The sequence below is a fragment of the Passer montanus genome, unplaced genomic scaffold, assembly GCF_014805655.1.
Source record: "Passer montanus isolate IOZ18808 unplaced genomic scaffold, ASM1480565v1 scaffold117, whole genome shotgun sequence".
Taxonomy (NCBI): domain Eukaryota; kingdom Metazoa; phylum Chordata; class Aves; order Passeriformes; family Passeridae; genus Passer; species Passer montanus.
The window spans coordinates 386,376-404,813 of NW_024358389.1; the positions used below are offsets into that span (position 1 = coordinate 386,376).

The following is an 18,438-nucleotide window of genomic DNA, read 5'->3' on the forward strand; positions in this document are numbered from 1 at the left end:
TGCTCCCCTGTGCTCAGACACCAGGCTGGGAGGCAGAAGGCCACGTTGCTGTGGGACACACTCCATCATCCTCAGCACCACTGGCAGCCTGAGCCTTGCTCAGGGCAGCTGTGAGGCCAGGGACACACTCACCCTGTCTGTGCCAGCACACAGGCTCTGCCTCACCAGCCAGGAGAGCTGAGCCACAGCACTGCTGCATGCAGCAAAGGGCTCACTGCAGCACAGACACAGCACGGGCAGGGACAGCACAGAGAAAACAGAGCTGTGGCTGCATGGGACACAGCAGCCACAGGTGGCAGAAATACCTGCTCTCATCAGCTCCCAGCAGCAGAATCAAATGTCTCTGAGGAGCCCCAAACAAGGCAAAGCAGCACTGACTTCCTAGTCAGTCAGGTCTCAAGGATTACCTGAGGTTAGGCTTGGAAGAAAAATTCCCTTTTGGGTTTGGCCTGGAACATGGTGGCCATTTCACTTGGAGCACAGAGCAGCAGCTCTGCTGTCCTGGGTCAGGTCTGGAGCACACACAACAGCTCTGCTGTCCTGGGTCAGGTCTGGAGCACAGAGCAGCAGCTCTGCTGTCCTGGGTCAGGTCTGGAGCACAGAGCAGCAGCTCTGCTGTCCTGGGTCAGGTCTGGAGCACAGAGCAGCAGCTCTGCTGTCCTGGGTCAGGTCTGGAGCACAGATCAGCAGCTCTGCTGTCCTGGGTCAGGTCTGGAGCACAGCCAGGACATACCTGCTGCCTCCCAGGAATGGGACAAGTGTTCTCCTGGCACACACACACCAGCACAGCCAAGGTGAGGCTGCAGCAGAACCTCCCTGGCTCCAGAACAAAGCTCATGTGGATCTTTCCTTTGAGAAGCACAAAGAGATTGTTCAGGTTTGACTTTGCCCCTTGGGTTTGCATCTGCAGCTCCTCAAAGCCACGGCACAGGCTGCAATTACAGAAGGGCCCTTTCCAAGCAGCACAGCAGTAGTTTAGGAAAACTCCACAGGCCTTCCTGCCCCACAAATCACAACTCAACCCTGCAGCTGGGCTGAGAGAGATCCAGAAATAGACTGTGGGAACACTCCTGGTTCTCTGCACGTTGGGGGCTTGGAAAGAAAGAGAAACCCTAATCTGTACTGACATCCCCATGACAAACCAACCACAGCACACACCCCAGGGCTGCTGGACAAGGATGGCAGCTTTCTGCCCCACTGCAGAGCCTGTGCCATGGAGGCCTTGTCTGATAACAGGTTTTTTAGTTCTGTCTGTTTCTGCTGGACATTTCCAGCTCTGGTTTAAAGCTGTTTCAGAATAAACACAACAGCCCTAAATCCACCTTCATCTTGCAGTAGGAATTTGAGGAAGCAGAGTAATTAACTAAGTCTGCAGAGCCAGAACCTGTGTCAATAGCTGCCTGATGGAAAGCAATGAGGGATCTTTGGGGGCCACACACACCATGGAATTGCTCATGTGCCCTCTCCAAAAGGAGCCTGCAGCAGCTTAAAGCTAACCTAGAATTAAAGAAATTGCACGTCTCTGTAATAACAGCAGCAACTTATAACTTGTAACTTCTCCCTAACTTGTTTATGACCTGCTCAGTGCACGTACTGCTTCCCACATGCCAGTCCCCAGTGTGATCAGCCCATCACTGACCCACACCCCATGGAGAATTCACATCCTACCCACGTTTTATTTTGGCTGCGTGGTGGCTTTTAGGCACTGCCCATCTTGTATTTGTTAAATTGCCCACGTTCCCCAGACAGCAAGGGAGATGGGAGTGCTGTTTTCCACACACACAGAAAGGTAGAGGTGGCAAAAAATAGCATCTGAAATTTACTGAAACCCAAACCAGACAGGTTTTGGCTTGGGGAAACTCTGAGACAGTAACTGTGACAGCTGGGGAAAGGGGACAGGAGGAACACCCCTGCCAACACTCCCCACACCAGCAAGGCTTGAGCAAGCCCCAAACCAGAGCTCAGACTTCAGAAAGCTCTCAATGCCTCACCTCATGGGGTCAGCTTATGCAAAGCACAACAGTGGGACCTGCCTGACCCTTGCTCCATTCCAGCTGTGCTGCTGGCAGTGCCTGTGCCTGCACACAGCTGCTGAGCCATTATTCTCCTCCCCTGCACTTAAGCTGGGATGTTTCAAGGACTGGTGAAGCAGAGCCCTGACTGCACACAGCAACTGCTCCTAGAAAACAAACCCTCCCCTGCTCCCCCAGAGAAACCCCACTCCCTGCCAGCACCTGCCAAGACAATTGTCCTGGATGCTCCATCCTCCCGTGGGATGCTGGCACTGGCTCCCTGGGAGTGCAGATTTTTTCACTGGGGTGAGGAGGAGCCCCTCGTGCTGCACCACACCAAGTCCTGCCAGCAAGTCCTTCCTTTGGGCTCTGCTCCAGCTGCCTTGGCCCTGAGCTCTGTGTGCAGCTGGGTCAGGCACCTGCAGGGCTTTCCCACACTGCAGGAACTTCCCTGCACGAGTGGCTGCTCCCGTTCCTGGGCAGCCGGAGGTGCCACAGCCAGAGCTCCAGTCTGCAGCTGCTGCCAGGGCCAGTCAGACTCTGCTGGGCAGTACCATGACCAGGACAGGCAAACCCCAAAGAGGCATTGAGCCCTGGACCCTCTGCTGGCTCCGAGGGGGGCAGGACACTCAGGAGAGCCTGGAGTGCCCCTCGAGAGGCCTCTGTGCCCCAGCACGCAGGGAAGGAGGAACAGGATGATGCCAGAAGAGCAGAGGGCACTGTGGCTGGGGACTGCAGGGCAGCTGCCTCTCCTTGGGTACCACACACAGGGAGCAGCCAGGAGCAAGAGGTGTGTGCCCCACAGAGACACCTGCCTGGCAGAGAAACCCTGGAGCAACTGCAGGCTCAGAGAAACACCATGTCTGCTTGAACTGGGACAGCCCAAGTCCCACACTGGGCTGAGATGGGACAGATTCCATCAATCCCAAGCCCATGGGCAAAATCATGCCCAACGTGAGGCATGCTGATGGAACAGAAACAACCTACACAGCAGGTTAGTTTATAACGAAGAGGGATGAGGAGAATGAAGGGAAGGAGGAACTGAGTGTGAGAAAGGCAGAACCAGAACTGGACACTAAAACTGCACGGCCTAAGAGCCCAGCATCACACACAAGGGGCTGCCTTGAAAGAATTCCAAGTACCTTATTTTAATTTCTTGACATGGTAAAAGTTTACATAGGTTCATCTTGCAAAGAAAGCTGAACAAATGAAAAGGAATCAATACAAAGAAACACAAGGGGAAGTGCTGCTCCCAGGCAGCAGCTCAACGCAGTTGGTTTGTTACTGAATATTTATTAGAGGGAAGACTAAGAGTTGACTTACTACAAACAACAACAGAAGAGTCTATAGCAGGGGCCAGCAGCCCGCCACACTCTGGGCAAATCCCTGGGAAACCAGCAAGAGACAACATGGCTCTTAGATGTGGAAGCAGAGGGAAAAAAAAAACAAACCAACTAAAAACAAAGTAAAAAAAAAATTTTGTCACTGTTGTTACAATGAGATTAACACAACTCTTAAGGCTACTGCACAATAAGAATATACAGGTGTAACAGCGAGACCTGGGAAACAGCAAGGTTCCTGAAACAAATGATTTAACGTTCCCTGATTAGGGGACTTAAGTAGAAATACTATAAATAAGAAAAATTTTGAAGCCTGCAGCGTTATGGGCCCACTTGCCACACACAAAAACTGACACAACACAACCAGTCATTTCCAGAGGGGTTTGTAATGGACCACGAAATGTTCTGGCAGCTTAGAGGAGTCACGAGGCACGGGAGTGTGCCCTTTGCAGGGGAAAAACTGCAAGGTCTGCAAGGTACCAGGTGGGTATCAGCCACCCTCACCATCAAGCACCAGCTGTGGCAGCCAGCCTGCTCTGCCCAGGCACCAGGAAGCACTGCCAGGGACACGGGGACTCAGTCTGATCACATGCAGAGATATTTTAGGACTTTAGCATCAGATCTCCAGCCCCTCCCTTCCCTCAGCCCAGGCAAAAGCAACCCATGCTGAAGGGGCAACTGGGATGTATGTGAGAGAACATTGGTTTTAGCCAAGAAAGTGGCTCTAGTCAAATGGCAGAAGCCACCTGAGCTCATGACAGCCAGGACAGCACCAGCTCTAGTTCCAAGCATTTGCCTCATGCTCTGCACTGATCCAGACAGAACTGGTGAGGCAGAGACCTGTGGGGCAGGCTCTGCTGAGCCAGGAGAGCGCCACACAGGGAGTGCAGATGGCTCAGGGGCACCAGAGCACAGCTGCCAAGGGGAAGGGTCCCTGGTCAGTGCAGAGCTGGTGGCAGGGGGGCCTGGCCACAGCCAGCAGTGGGGAGAGCTTCCCTGCTGTGGCACTGCCAGGCTGCCCTTGTGCTGGGCTGTTTGCCCTGCTCCAGAAACCCCAGTGCAGCCACCAGACAAGAGATGGGACAGGACAAGGGCTTGGTCTATAGTGTTGTTCCCACTCAGGTGGGAAGCAAGGCATGAAGGAATGTCCCTGCCTGGCTGCTGCAGCCTCTGGGGTGTCCAGTGCAGCATGGCCTCTACTACCAGTGACTAGAGGAAGAGGGAGAGCTCCTGAGACCTGAACAAAACCAATCACAAAACTAGGCAAGAATTTCTTTAGAGTTTAACTAAGAATGCAATACTATTTCCAGCCAGTTTCCCATCTCGATAGTCACGTAACAAACCAAGGCAATGACGGTCTTTAGTTGACTGAACAGTTCTCAAGTTCAAACGTTGACACTTAATAGAGGGTCTCAGCATTGCTGCTCCGAGGCCTCTTGATCTTCTCAATGTTTTTAAGGATCATGTCATGCAAAGTGACCTGCAAAAAGGAAGAACAGGACTCAGACAGGAAGCCATAAGCACTGGTTACCACAGCAGCACCACCCTCAACCCCTCTGTGCAACCACACACCTGGTTAAGGCAAGGGCTTCCTTCAGCCAGACCTTACAGAAGCCACTACATGTAATACCAAAAATATTCATTCAGAAACCCTAGGATTGGCTTGTACTGTATGAAGAGCTCAGGAACAGATTTCCACAGAGGGGATAGGAATATTTTGCACTAGGGCCCTGTGAACACTGCTGGGAACATCTGCATCTCCAGGAGAGGGTGGAGAAGCACTTTGCTGGAGCCAAAGTGGGAAGGAGGCAGGCTTCCCCCAGGAGTGGCCGTGCTCAGGGGGAAAGGGGAGAGGAGCAGCAGCAGGAGCACAGTGTGAGCTGTGTGTTTTCACTCACATATTGGTTTCTCAGCTCTGAAATGATGAGGCGCAGACTAATGTACTCCTTCTCGTCGATCTCCGTCACGGTGCGGCGATAATCCTCCTGCAGACAGGGGGGCACACGGGGCTCAGCCCAGCCTCCCACAAAGCACCCCCACCTTCAGCTCAGTCCTTGTGTGATCTCCCCCTCTTCCCCCAGCACCCTCAGCTCAGAAAGGACAGTGACAAAGCAGCTCAGAGTGCCAGCATCATCTAAGTCCCCGCCATGTACATCTCCGGGTCCCCGCTGACTCACCACATGAGGGTACTTGGCTATTTTGGAAACCAGCTTTGCTCTTGTGATATAGTATCTGGCAGGAAAAGAGAAAGAGATTGATGCTCAGATAAACAACCAGGATTGTCTTCAGGTCCAAGCTGCCCTGTAAAAACAGCTGGAGGACCTTTCCCAAACACATTCCTCTTCCAAGGAGATCCCAAAAAAGAAGTCTGTTCTTGCATGCCTACCTAGAAATCTGGTCCAGGTAAGATGCTGCCTCACTCTCCACAGTCCGAAGTTCAGCAACTGTTTCTTCCTGCAGGGGAGACAAGGAAGCTGTGAGCTGCAGTAGGCTGCAGGTGGCCTTCAGGACTCGTGAGGCACTGTCTCAGCAGCAGCACATCAAGTTCAGGTTTGGGTTTTAAAATCTCAGCCACCCCCATGACTGCAGCTGCTGCATATCATGAGCTGAAAGATTCAGAGGAAGCCCAGAGATCCAAGTCTGGAGCACAGAGCAGTGCCTTACCTGAATAGAAACACCAAAGTTGTTCCCATCCTCTATCCTGGGAATGAGAAGCTGCACCCACATTTTGACCTGCAGTGGAGAGATCACAGCACTGACCAATGCCAACATCTGCACAAAGATTTCTCTCAGGAATGTCAGCAGAAGCTCCCAGGACCCTGCCTTTGCCACACAGCTCATGAAGAACTGCTGCAGGTCCTTTATGCACTTCCAAGATCACTTCCCACATGGCTGGGATGCCATGCAAGCCAGCACAGGCCCAGCTTCCCATGGGAAGCTCTCCTCACCATGCCACAGCAGCCCTTGGCAGGAATCTGTGCCCGGGCAAAAGAAGGGCAAGGCAAAGCCTCATGAGGCCTGATAACAGACATCCTTCTCCTTCAGGTGAACCACAGAGCTCCCCAAGGGTTTCACCTGCCTGTCAGACAGGACAAAGCCCTGCCTTTCCTCCTCTGCAGCACAGAGGAACTGCTCCTTCCACAGCCCCACCTCTCCAGGGTAACACCACCCCTCTGCCTCCCCTTGCTCCAGGCCCACACCCACCGTATTGCACTTCTCAATGAGCAGCCTGATCTCTGGTTTCACTTTCTCAATGATGTCCACCAGCTGCTGGTTGCTCTTCAGCATCCCATTGGGCATCACAAACACTTTGGTACCTGTGGCAGAGACAAACCCCATTGTCAGGGACTCACAGCTGCGCCAGGGCTGGCCTGAGGGGCCACCTGAGCCTCCCTCATCTCCCACAAGGCCAGAAAGGGACTGAGCCAGGCTTTGGCCACCTGTAGGGAAGGGGAGAGGGACAGGGGACAAGCAGTGAGCACAAGGGAAGGGAAAGAGAGAAAGCAGAGCAGGATGAGACTGAAGAGCTCGAGGATGCTGAGCACAAAGGGTTTTTCCTGGTGCACAAGTTTCTGTCTCAGCTTAGTGCAAAGCCTGGAATGTTCTTCCAGACAAAGAGAGGAACTGCACAGGGCCACCAGGAGATCAGCTGCCTCTGTCAGCAGGCCAAGGTCCAGCCAAGTACTACTTATGTCTATCAGAGAAGTACTAATTATGCTTCTAAGAGCTGGAACCTCAACCCTCCACATCAAAACATCTGTAGGTCAGGCTCTGGCCTGCAAGAGCAGCAGCTGCTGGCAGGGCAGGGCACGTGGGGCTTGCACAGTTTGCATCTCCAAGGCTCAGTGCAGCAGTCCAGGGGGCAGGCAGCAATACAAGGGACTTGGGGAGCCTTACCCTGAAAGGTCTCTTCGTGGTCTTCCAGCTTCCTCTTTTTCATATTTGGCTAAAATATACAAAATGTTTTATTCACAAACTAGTTGTAAGCTGTAAAAAAGTTGCAAAGGAAAAAAATGAAAACTTAGAGGCCTGCCAAGGGAACAATAGTTCCTGGTTTCCAGGCACTCTTCCTTAAATCCCAGGAAGGGCTGCAGAGCAGTGTTACCTCCAGGCTTGAGAGATCAATCTCTGACAGCCCCTGGGCAAAAGTCTGGTATTAAATAAGAATATCCTAGCCCAGCACAGAGCAAACCACGCAGTTTGAACAGGGGTTGGGATCCCAGCCAAGTAACCTTACCCCATCCAGCCCATCGTGGCTGTTGGTGAGAAGAATTGGGTCAGGCACTGGGAGGTTCATGTCCGAATGGATCTGAGTGAGATCATGAATATTCAGGATGGGCTCCTGCAGAGCAAAGCAGATTTGTTACTTGATCACGGGCTAACAAATTCTGCCACACCAAACACAACGAGACAAAAGATTCAAGGCTCCTTCTTGTCCAAACTTGGGATGAGTGGAGATAAAAGGTCTGGCAATAGGCCCCAGCAGTGCCAGGAAGAGCCCACTGGGGAGAAAGATAAATGTGAGAGATGACACAAAGCAAAGTGCACAAGGCAGCACCCCTCCAGAGCCAGCAGCACTGCAGCTGCTGCCTTGTGTCCCTGCAGCAAGGGGAAATGCACGGAAAACACCCCTGGAGAGACCTGCCACTGCACTTCCAAAATGCAGCTGGAAGTGCAAAAGGACACACAGCACAGGGCACACCCTACCTTCAGGAATCCATCGAGTTCTAACAGCTTCTTTGGGAAAAAGTTTGCTACGAGGTCTTCAGCCTAAGAAAGAAAGAAAGAACAAACAGTGATGAGGAAAGCCACGTGGCTCCCACCAGCAGGGAAATCATCTGTGCACATGCAGGAAACAAAGAGAACCCAGTGCTTCCTGCTGCCAGCACCAAACAAAGCCCAGGTGAGGAGAAAGCCACGAGGCCCACTGCAGTGGTGAGGGCACCAGCTGGGTGTTGCTGGCTGTTGCTAAGCTGCCAGGGCAGGCTCAGCCCACAACCGAGTGTGTCAGAAAGATAAGGCCAAAACAAACCTCCTTCCTGCCCGAGCCGCGGCACTCACCTCACTCGTGATCCGCTCCCTGAAGGAGTCAACCTACAGAAGGAAACGGGGACGCGTCAGGGCTACTCCGCACGGCGGGGCCCGGGGCGCACCGCGCTCCCGTTCTCCCGGGGGAGCGGGAGGAGCCCCGCCAGCACCGAGCGGGAGCTGCCCGCGGCGGCTCCGCCCGCCCGGCCCCGGCCCCGGGGAGCTGGAGACCGCGCAGCTCCGCCGGGGGGAAGGAACGATCCGCGGGGGGAAGGATCCCCGGGGGGAAGGAAGGATCCGCCGGGGGAAGGAAGGATCCCCGGGGGGAAGGAAGGATCCCCGGGCCGCCCCCGGCACACGGGCCCGGCCCAGCCCGGCCCCGGCCGCATCCCCGCCCCCCGGCGCTGCAGGGCCGCGTGGCGGGGCGCGCGCGGGCGGCGCGATGGAGGCAGCGCGGGCGGGCGGCGGCACCGCGCACGTCAGCTTCGTGTGCCAGCGCTGCTGCCAGCCGCTCAAGCTCGACACCTCCTTCAAGGTCCTCGACCGCCTCACCATCCAGGAGCTCACCGGTACCGAGCGCCGCGGGGCGGGGCGGGGCGCCGCGGCTCGGGCCTAGCCCCGGGCCCGGCTGACGCCGTGTCTCCCACAGCCCCGCTGGTGAGCGCCGCGCCGGCCAGGCCCGGGGAGCCGCACGAGGAGGAGAGCGCCCTGACGGAGGTGCGGGCGGGCTCGGCGGCGGGGCTCGGCGGCGGCTCCGCCGGGCCTGCCCGTGACGGTGTTTCCGTGCCTCCAGGAAGCCTTCGTGGAGAACCGGCAGGATGGCGTGTCCCGGAGGTTCATCCCGCCGGCCAGGTACAGCGGCGGGCCCGGCCCCGCTGGGAGCCCGGGCTGTCCCTGCGGGCAGCCTGAGCCTGCGCTGGGGCAGCGCCTCGGCAATGTCCCCCCGGCCGTGGGTGGCTCCTGTGAGCTTCCCCCGCGCCCCGTGTCGGTGTGAGCACAGAACTGCACGGTCCTTGGGGCAGCAAACCTGGCAGAGCCCTCAAACACGGGTTACCCCAGCCCCCTGCTCCCTTTCCCCCGAGTCAGCCCCAGGTTCTGGGCTGGCGCTGGCACTGCCTCCCCCCGCGCTTGGCGCTCACGTCAGTCACGTTCTTTCCAAGAATGATGTCAACAGAAAGTGCCAACAGTTTCACGCTGATCGGAGAGGCCTCGGATGGTGGCACCATGGAGAACCTCAGCAGGAGGCTGAAGGCAAGTGGGCAAACTCTGATCCTTGGGAGCACAGCATCAGTTTTTCCTGATGCTCTGCAAAACTAAACTGTAAAGTTTCCCATAGCATTTGCCTTCTGGAGCTTGGTTGGTGAGTAGTTGAGCAAAGATAGAGGATTTTAATCAATATTTGGCCTGCAAAGAAGATTCCTGCCAACTGGAGCTGCTGAAGAGCAGCAGGCAGCTGCCTGTGGTTTCCCTTGCAGTAATGTGAGCCCTTCCGAAACTAAACTGCAAAGTTTCCCATAGCATTTGCCTTCTAGGAGCTTGGTTGGTGAGTAGTTGAGCAGAGATAGAGGATTTTAATCAATATTTGGCCTGCAAAGAAGATTCCTGCCAACTGGAGCTGCTGAAGAGCAGCAGGCAGCTGCCTGTGGTTTCCCTTGCAGTAATGTGAGCCCTTCCTCCAGGTCACTGGGGACCTCTTTGACATCATGTCTGGGCAGACAGATGTGGATCACCCTCTGTGTGAGGAGTGCACGGACACTCTGCTGGACCAGCTGGACACACAGCTCAACATCACGGAGAACGAGTGCCAGAACTACAAGTGAGTGATGCAGGGGTGGCAGAGCCTGAGGCACAGTCAGTGTGCAGAGCTCAGCAGTGGCAGGGGCTGCCACGGGGCTGGGACTCCCAGCACACCTCTTCTGCTAATCCTGGTGTTCTCCTCTAGGAGGTGCCTGGAGATACTGGAGCAGATGAATGAGGATGATAAAGAGAAGCTGCAGGCAGAGCTGAAGGAGCTGGCACTGGAGGAGGAGCAGCTGATTCAGGAGCTGGAGGATGTGGAGAAGAACCGCAAGATTGTGGCTGAGGACTTTGAGAAAGTCAGGGCAGAGGCTGAGCGGCTGGAGCAGGAGGAGGCTCAGTGAGTGAGCTGCTCCTGCAGCTTGTGGCAGGGCTTGGAGGCAAAAAATTAATGAGAAACACATAAATGGTAACATGAGAAACCTGTAAATGTGCCCAAGTGCCAGTGGCTTGCTGTGTGCAGAAGGAAAGGTGGTGAGACCAAGCTGTCACTCTGAGGCAGGAGCCAGCACTCAGCACTTCTTGTCTTGTTTCTGCTCAAAGGTACCAGAAGGAATACTGTGAGTTCAAGAGGCAGCAGCTGGAGCTGGATGATGAGCTGAAAAGTGTGGACAACCAAATGCGCTATGCCCAGATGCAGTTGGATAAACTAAAGAAAACCAACGTGTTCAATGCTACCTTTCACATCTGGTAACGTAGACACTGGGATATTGCATCCATTTTCTTGGAATCTGCAGTTGAAGCTGTTTAAGTCCCTGCATTTGACAGGGAAGGTGCAAGCCAGCTCACAGTTACCTCCCAGCAAAGCAATGAATGCCATGTCCCAGGCATGGCAGCTCAGTAAAGTGTGCCAGGCTGTGGGACTGGGAAATGGCTCCTTCACCAGTCCCAGTAACACTTTGGGACCCCCTGTGCCAGCCAGCAGTGACACTGGCATTAGGGTTCACAGAGCAGGCAGCTTGGAGAGGCTGGCTGGGGGTTTTTGTTGTGTTTTTGTGACAAAAAGAGATCAAGTGTTTGGTGTTTACATACACTTGTTAAGAACAGCCCCAAACCCTCCTTGTGCTTGGCTGGCACTGTGTGTGCTGTGCTGCTGGGACACAGCCCCTATTTGGTTATCAGGCCAGGAGCTTTTCCCAGCCTAGCACATTTATTTATATTTTTTCTTATCACAGGCACAGTGGGCAGTTTGGCACAATAAATAACTTCAGGCTTGGCCGCCTCCCCAGCGTTCCTGTGGAATGGAATGAGATCAACGCTGCCTGGGGGCAGACTGTGCTGCTGCTGCATGCCCTGGCCAACAAAATGGGCCTGAAGTTTCAGAGGTACCTAAAACCACACACAGGTCATTTATGGCCCAGAGGAAGGGGCAGACTCGGGTGCCTGTGAATTCTGTCTCCTTTTTTCAGATACCGCCTCGTCCCCTATGGCAACCACTCCTATTTGGAGTCCCTCACAGACAAATCCAAGGTAAGGGATCCCTTACAAATCATGGGACACTGATTTTGAGTGCCAGAGCCCTGGTCACACTGGGGATGCAGGAAGCAAAGCTTGGTCTCTGTGGATGTGGAATCCAGCAAAGCTGGCTGCCCCAGCTCCTCCAGCATGGTGACATCTCACATCCTGTGTGAAGCCACTGGTGCTGCCAGCCAGCAGTGTTAAAAGGGACAGAACTGTTGAATGGCACACCTGGCCAGAGGCAGAGGCATGTTTTGGGGTGATTGGCAGGTAGATGGCATGATTTGGGGTTGGTGGAAGTCAGGAACACATGCCTGCACATGGCAGGCACTTGCACAAAACCAGTCACACTTGCCCTGTGCCACAAGCCATTTCTCAGCACCCCGTGACAAGTTTAAGCATCACATGAGGTTAAAAAGCTGCAGTGGCCATATCAAAAACAAGTGCTTGGTGTTCCTGATACAAATCTCTTTTCCAGGAGCTTCCCCTGTACTGCTCTGGAGGGTTGAGGTTCTTCTGGGACAATAAGTTTGATCATGCCATGGTGGCATTCCTGGACTGTGTGCAGCAGTTCAAAGAGGAAGTGGAGAAAGGTGAAACTCGGTTTTGTTTGCCTTACAGGTGAGTGTTGCCACAAAACTGTCAGATTCAGCCCTGTATGCTCCCCTAGCACTGCTTGCTGTTTCAGCCCTGATTTTTCAGAAATCATCTGGAATTTGTAATGATGTGTTTGCTACTTTAATTGAAAGTTAAAGCCAGGCCCTTGGGTGGAGTCCTGAGGCTTTTGCTCAAGTCCCTTTAAAAACAGGATAGTGTTATTGTCAGATTTAAAATGTAGTGCTTGGTGTCATACTGAGATTAAATGTTTGCTGTGGGAATACACTAATTAAAGCTTGTGTGTGATACAGGATGGACGTGGAGAAAGGAAAGATCGAAGACACAGGAGGCAGTGGTGGCTCTTACTCAATTAAAACACAATTTAACTCTGAAGAGCAGTGGACAAAAGCACTAAAATTCATGTTAACTAACCTGAAATGGGGCCTGGCCTGGGTCTCATCCCAATTCTATAACAAGTAACTGTGATCAGAACTTGGCCTGGCAGCTGTGGAGTGTCTGCTTTGTGTTGAAGAAAGGCAAATTCAGATGTCTCTTAATATTAACCAGTACAAAATGTTTACAATACCAAAAATCCACAAGACACTTTATTTTAAAATGCCATTATTACAAGTAGTTTATAGAAAAGCAATATGCAAAGTTGTATCATCGAGCTGAACAGAATAAAACCCAGCTATTAAATGGATTCTAAACTGTTGTTTTTGGGGTTTATGGCCATGCACATAAATCATTGTCAAATGAGCATCAGTTTGATGCTGCTCTGTTACAGCTAATGCAAGGTTGGAAAAGCAGGACGTTAAAAACACGGGGAGTAATGTGGGAAAACTGCCAGAACTCTGCCTGGTCATTAATTAAAGAGTTTAAAATAAAGTATTTTCTAAGTCATATCAGCCCTTCTTTGTGCTGCTGCACTTAGCAAGGTTTGATACCATTACAGCACTGCAATCCCTCCTGCAGCCTGCTCCTGCACAGGGCTGTGCTGAGGAAACAATGAAATTATTCCAGGTGTTTCCAGCAGTGCCTGGCACAGCACAAACCCCTGGCACTGGCAGGGACACCCAGGCTGGGCACTGCTGTGGTGCCAGTCACAGCACTGGCCCTTCTCTGTCCTCACACAACACTGCTGGCTGTGGCAGGGCAGGAGGTGCTGGCACAGAGGGGACACAGAGGGGACAATCACAGGCAGCTGGGGCAGGGGTTTTATAAAAGCAGCAGGAGACAGACCAGCCCCATTTGTGAGAGCTGGTCCCACCAGCCAGGGCAGCACCTTTCAAACACAGCCACTCTGAGGGGTCTCTGGTTAAAGGGGGCTTAGGTTCAAAATTTAAAAATGCAGCTGTTACAATCAAGCTTTTAGGGCATTTCTAAACACTGTGGTGCTGTTGGGCCTCCTTTCAGAGCATGACTGTGATGCCTGGCAGGACGAGCTTTGCTAATTAAGATGTGACAGAATTCAGGTAACCCTGAGCTGTGCTGGGTGCCTGGGCAGTGTCACAGAGGAGGGACAGTTCCCAGCAGCGTGACAATTCCTGCTGCTGCTGCCTGGATGGCCGGGGTGGTTCTATTTCTGAGGAGGAATCCTGTCCTCAGGAGATTTGGTGCCACGGTGCTGCTCAGGTGTGGTGCTGCCAACAATGCGCCTCACCACGGCGTAGGAGAACTCCAGGATGCTCTGGGGAGTGATGCCAGTGATGCAGTTCAAATGCTCCACAACCTGGAGAAAAGAAAAGAACTCCCAAAGGCTGTGAGTTTACAGACTGACAAGAGTAATTGCTCCATGAGGTTGCTGCTCTGCCTGCCAGTGAAACATTGCCTGTGGGGTTTTGTTCTGCCCGGGAAGCACTAAAGGGGAGGACACTTGTAGCAATGTGCCCCCTGTTGATGGAGTGACTAAATTACTCTTTGTCTGCTTAAAAAGGCAAAAAGCCCAGAAGTTTCTCTCACAATTTGGTACAAAAGACACCTCATAGGACCTTTGGGACTTCACCTCACACCTGGAGCTGTCCAGCTGGACAGAGGCCAAGAGGTCCTGCCTAGGTAATTCACTAGGAAAGGAAGAGAACAAAGGAAATAATTGCTTTTGTGGGGTGTTTTAGCAGGAGCAACAACCTCTTACCCCTAACTCGGTTTTTCTCTGTAAGAGCTTTGTTATTTTGCCCTTTATTAAACCTTTTTCTATTTCCAACACTACCTCAAAAGCCATCCTACTAATTTTATACTGTTCAAAGCAGCTAAGCTATCTCAAGTGTAATGAGTTTCTCTTTGAGCTAACTCAAAAAATAACACAACAGACGTGGCACACAGAACTGCCCCATGCCCTCAGCTCTGACAAAACCCACATGCTTTGTGCTAAAAGACAGAGGTGCCCCTCCCAGTGCAGCCCCAGCTGTGCTGGAGCAGATAAACCACCTTGGCACTGTGTTCCCGTGGAGCCTTCAGCAGTGACTGTACCTGCTCCCAGTGCCCGGGGCTCAGGATGAACACACCTGTACTGATGACTCCAACAGCCAGCAGCATGAAATCTTCCTTCACTGTTAAAAACTTGGCTCTGCAGGAGGAAAAGTGTGTTCAGCTGTAAAATGCTGCTTCACAGTTCAAAAGCACCTGCTGGTGCATGCCAGTGCCCAGGACATGATGGTCTATTCAGGCCAGCCAAAAACCATCACCAGGAGCTGGAACTGACAGTGCAAGGCTGGATTTTAACCAAATGAAACACTTTCCTTGCCCTTGAAGGAGCTGTGGAAAAGCATGTTGCTTTGAACTGGTTCATTTAGAAACAATGATGAATGTTGTCCCCCCCAAATTATTTTTTAAAACATGCCCCCAAAATGGCATAATGAGAGTTATGCTGCTGTTTATCAGCTTTTTAAGGGTTTTAATTTCAAAGGGGTTTTTTTATTAGCTTTTTCAAGGGTTTTAATTTCAAAGGGAATTTATTTTATTAGCTTTTTCAAGGGTTTTAATTTCAAAGGGTTATTTTTATTATTTTAAGTCATTGTCAGGTCTTACATCTGCAGTTTGCTTGGTGTGGAGTTGTCGATGGCAGTCTTCAGCAGGGTGTCATAGATGGTCTCTCTGGTCAGGTAGCAGAAGTCCAGCAGCTGCACACACAGCTGGTGTAAGGGCTTGGCAGGAAGCAAGCAGCCATTGTATCCTGGCAGAGATCACACCATCAGTGCCACATTTTGGGTCACTACATTGAGCTAGGAGTCTTGGGTACTGTAAGGGAGAGGGAATTCTGCCCTGTCTCTGAATGCCACAGGATCCCTCAGCCTCAAGGTAATGTCACTCTGAAATTCAGGCTATCAGAACTGGGCCAAGAAGATGGTGAGTGATTGTGGAAAATGTGGCCTAGCACCATATTTGGGGGCTTTAAACTCTTAATCTTTTACTGAACGAGTCACGACTGGCTGTCCAACAACATTCTACAAAGGACAAAGTTCTCATCTAAAAAGTGAAGCTCTGGACAATCTGAACAGTTCTACATGCAAAAATCTGTAATATGAAACATTTCAGACCAGCAGCAGCTTTGTGACCCTACTAAAAAATTTCCTTCTCATTCTCCCTGACTGATACTCTCACCTAGAACCTCCAGGAGCAATTCCACATAGGCCAAGGGGGTTGACACATTGATGTGGAAGTGCAGAGTGTTTAAAACAGCAAGCTCCGACTCCAGCAATTCCTGTTTAGTGTAGGAGTATTTTAAGGATTGCAGAAATGTTAAAGCTGTGTCACTGGTCACTCTCTGAAGAGGAAAAAAAGAGACAAAAGGTCTTCCAGGCAGTAAGGCAGGAACACAGTGCTCTGTCACCTCTCTGCTCCTGCTGAGCACGGGTCCTTGGAGCTGGTGTGGGAAATCCAGCTCTGACCTTGCCCACAGGTTTCAGCTCAACAAACCATCCCCAGGCAGGTGTGAGCCCCTGTGGACACACCAGTTTTGAGATTTTCCTGCCCTTTTTTATGCCCCCAGAACTGGGAACACTTCCCAGCAAATTGATACTGGATGAGCAGCAATTTACCTACCCTAAAGGGAATGTGGTGTCCTTGGCATCTCATTATCACTACTGTCTTCCAAAAAGGAAATCTATTTTTAAGAGAGATTAAAACACTGCAGCTTTAACCACGCTGCTAGAGCAAGGACAGGCTGAGCTGGCTTACACTGTAGTGCAGGGAGAGTTTGCTGGCAAGCTGCACACAGGACACGAGCCTCAGGACAAAGGTGTTGGTGATGTGATCCCTCACAGAGCTCCAGCTGCTCCTCTGGCCCTGGCCACGGCTGGTGGTGCTGCCTCTGCCATCACACACCTGCTCTACCTGCTTGATCAGGAACCTACAAAAGCCACAGCTGCTCAGAGCGTGGATCTGGCTGCTCAGAAAAGGGAACAAAGGCAATTCCACATACATGTGTATATAATATATGTGTGTGTATATATATGTGTATATATAAATATACATATATAAATATTTTATATGTGTATATATAAAATATATATTTATATATACACAGATATTATGTGTGTATATATATTATATATATGTATATATACATATATTTTTAATATACCATATATACATATATATTTATATTTGTGTGTGTGTATATATATGTATATATAGGTATGAGTATATGTAGAAGTAATAATTTGGTTTATTATACATATTATATACATATACTATATGTATATAATATATATAATAGATAATATAATATAATATATACTATATATAGTTATATATATATTTATATGTATATGTGCATGTATAAGAGCATATGTAAAAGTAATAATTCGGATTACTATACATATATATACACATATGCTATATGTATATAATATATAAAATATATAGTAATAATTATATATAATATATAATCTATATTTATATGTATATGTGTATATATATGTATGAGTATGTAGAAAAAATAATTTGGATTACTATACATAATATATACATATAGTATATGTATATATTATATAATAATTATCTTCTATATAATATATATTACATGTATATGTGTATATATGTGTATAAATGAGTATATGTAGAAATAATTTGGATTACTGTACATATATATACATATACTATATATAGTGTATGTACTATATATATACATTTTATGTGCTGTACATAAAATATACACACACACATATATTTACTATATGTACATATATGTGTATATATACTATATATACATATAGTATATATATTTCTATGTGTATATACACCATATAGACACAAATATTTACTATATATATACATATATATTTTTTTATATATGTGTGTATATGTATGTAAAAGAGTATATGTTGAATTGCTAATTTGGATGAAATGAAAGAGGAGACGGAGCACATCAGTCCTGTGTGGTTTTGGGACAGAGAGGGGCAGGGCTGGCAATGAAACCCCGGCCGGGAACGGGAGGTATTTTTTTATATATGTGTGTATATGTATGTAAAAGAGTATATGTTGAATTGCTAATTTGGATGAAATGAAAGAGGAGACAGCACATCGATGCTGTGTGGTTTTGGGACAGAGAGGGGCAGGGCTGGCAATGAAACCCCGGCCGGGAACGGGAGATGTGCTCAGTGTTTAGAACTCTTTATTACCGTTCAAGCAGCTCCACTGCCTGGTACCGCGTGGGCTGGTCCAAGCGCCACTTTTCAGACAGAAGGAATATGAATTCTGCAAGAAGCGGAGCAGGCGGTCACCGCGGGCCGCCGGGCCCGGGCGGAGCGGGCCCTGCCCCGGGCGGAGCGGGCCCTGCCCCGGCCGCCTCTCACCCACGATCCGCGTGTGCTTGAAGAGCCCGGCCTGCTCCGGCAGCGCGCTCAGGTGCCGCTCGTTCTCCGCGGCCAGGTGCATCAGGGTGTCCTCCATAACCTCGGGAGCAACCCCGCTGAACACGGGCCCCGAGTCACGGCCCCGGCCCGGCACCGGCACCGGCACCGGGGACGCCATGAGCGGGGCAGGCCGGGAGCAGTGACTGCACCGCGCCACGGGGCAGGCCGGGACACGGCCGCGCCAGCTCCTCCCGGCACCGGGACGGGCCGGGCGCTCGGGGCCGGGCCGGGCCGGGCTTTGGGCAGGCCCCGGCCCGGTTCAGGCCCCGGCCCGGTTCCTCCATCACGTGACCCCGCTCCGCCAATCATCACGCGCCGATGCCGCGACCGACACCAGCCGCGCGCCGCTCC

General features: G+C 51.2%; 3 protein-coding genes and 1 long non-coding RNA gene across 6 annotated transcripts; 2 read left to right on the forward strand and 2 right to left on the reverse strand.

The window, feature by feature from the left end:
• The first annotated feature begins 3 nt into the window (after positions 1-3).
• On the forward strand, positions 4-3,489 carry LOC120496626. The gene is made up of 2 exons (XR_005626335.1): positions 4-589; positions 710-3,489. It is a non-coding gene; the product is annotated as an uncharacterized LOC120496626 (long non-coding RNA).
• Positions 3,490-4,614: 1,125 nt separating this feature from the next.
• Positions 4,615-8,645, reverse strand: PSME3 (proteasome activator subunit 3). Its single transcript, XM_039697251.1, has 10 exons — positions 8,414-8,645; positions 8,060-8,122; positions 7,590-7,694; positions 7,250-7,298; positions 6,557-6,669; positions 6,017-6,085; positions 5,739-5,806; positions 5,530-5,584; positions 5,251-5,337; positions 4,615-4,832 (listed from the first exon to the last, which is right to left on the reverse strand). The coding sequence occupies exons 3-10, from the start codon at positions 7,647-7,649 to the stop codon at positions 4,752-4,754; spliced, it is 582 nt and encodes a 193-aa protein (XP_039553185.1). The 5' UTR covers positions 7,650-7,694; positions 8,060-8,122; positions 8,414-8,645; the 3' UTR covers positions 4,615-4,751.
• A 130-nt stretch (positions 8,646-8,775) lies between these two features.
• On the forward strand, positions 8,776-12,942 carry BECN1 (beclin 1). The gene is made up of 11 exons (XM_039697241.1): positions 8,776-8,949; positions 9,030-9,097; positions 9,174-9,232; positions 9,541-9,631; positions 10,060-10,196; positions 10,323-10,517; positions 10,721-10,867; positions 11,353-11,502; positions 11,587-11,647; positions 12,114-12,256; positions 12,544-12,942. Exons 1-11 carry the CDS (start codon positions 8,823-8,825, stop codon positions 12,710-12,712), a joined length of 1,347 nt encoding a protein of 448 aa, XP_039553175.1. The 5' UTR covers positions 8,776-8,822; the 3' UTR covers positions 12,713-12,942.
• Positions 12,809-18,380, reverse strand: CNTD1 (cyclin N-terminal domain containing 1). 3 transcript variants are annotated; one of them, XM_039697246.1, is made up of 7 exons: positions 18,028-18,380; positions 17,854-17,929; positions 16,409-16,616; positions 15,833-15,995; positions 15,260-15,404; positions 14,737-14,798; positions 12,809-13,964 (listed from the first exon to the last, which is right to left on the reverse strand). In XM_039697246.1, exons 1-7 carry the CDS (start codon positions 18,203-18,205, stop codon positions 13,864-13,866), a joined length of 933 nt encoding a protein of 310 aa, XP_039553180.1. In that variant the 5' UTR covers positions 18,206-18,380; the 3' UTR covers positions 12,809-13,863. The 3 variants fall into 3 exon arrangements, with proteins under 3 accessions (XP_039553180.1, XP_039553178.1, XP_039553179.1); XM_039697244.1 differs by having other exon boundaries at positions 14,702-14,798; positions 18,028-18,378; XM_039697245.1 differs by having other exon boundaries at positions 14,702-14,798; positions 16,409-16,580; positions 18,028-18,377.
• Between the last annotated feature and the right edge of the window lie 58 nt (positions 18,381-18,438).

Excerpts from the sequence above, each read along its gene's own strand:
- PSME3 (XM_039697251.1), bottom strand. The coding sequence starts at position 7,649 with ATGAACCTCCCAGTGCCTGACCCAATTCTTCTCACCAACAGCCACGAT. Across the intron at positions 6,086-6,556 it reads TCATTGAGAAGTGCAATACG|GTCAAAATGTGGGTGCAGCT; the intron begins GTGGGTGTGGGC and ends TCTCCACTGCAG. Across the intron at positions 5,807-6,016 it reads ACTTTGGTGTTTCTATTCAG|GAAGAAACAGTTGCTGAACT; the intron begins GTAAGGCACTGC and ends TCTCCCCTGCAG.
- BECN1 (XM_039697241.1), top strand. The coding sequence starts at position 8,823 with ATGGAGGCAGCGCGGGCGGGCGGCGGCACCGCGCACGTCAGCTTCGTG. Across the intron at positions 10,868-11,352 it reads AATGCTACCTTTCACATCTG|GCACAGTGGGCAGTTTGGCA; the intron begins GTAACGTAGACA and ends TTCTTATCACAG. Across the intron at positions 11,648-12,113 it reads CCCTCACAGACAAATCCAAG|GAGCTTCCCCTGTACTGCTC; the intron begins GTAAGGGATCCC and ends TCTCTTTTCCAG.
- CNTD1 (XM_039697244.1), bottom strand. The coding sequence starts at position 18,205 with ATGGCGTCCCCGGTGCCGGTGCCGGTGCCGGGCCGGGGCCGTGACTCG. Across the intron at positions 17,930-18,027 it reads CAAGCACACGCGGATCGTGG|AATTCATATTCCTTCTGTCT; the intron begins GTGAGAGGCGGC and ends CGCTTCTTGCAG. Across the intron at positions 13,965-14,701 it reads GCCCCGGGCACTGGGAGCAG|GTTGTGGAGCATTTGAACTG; the intron begins GTACAGTCACTG and ends TCTTTTCTCCAG.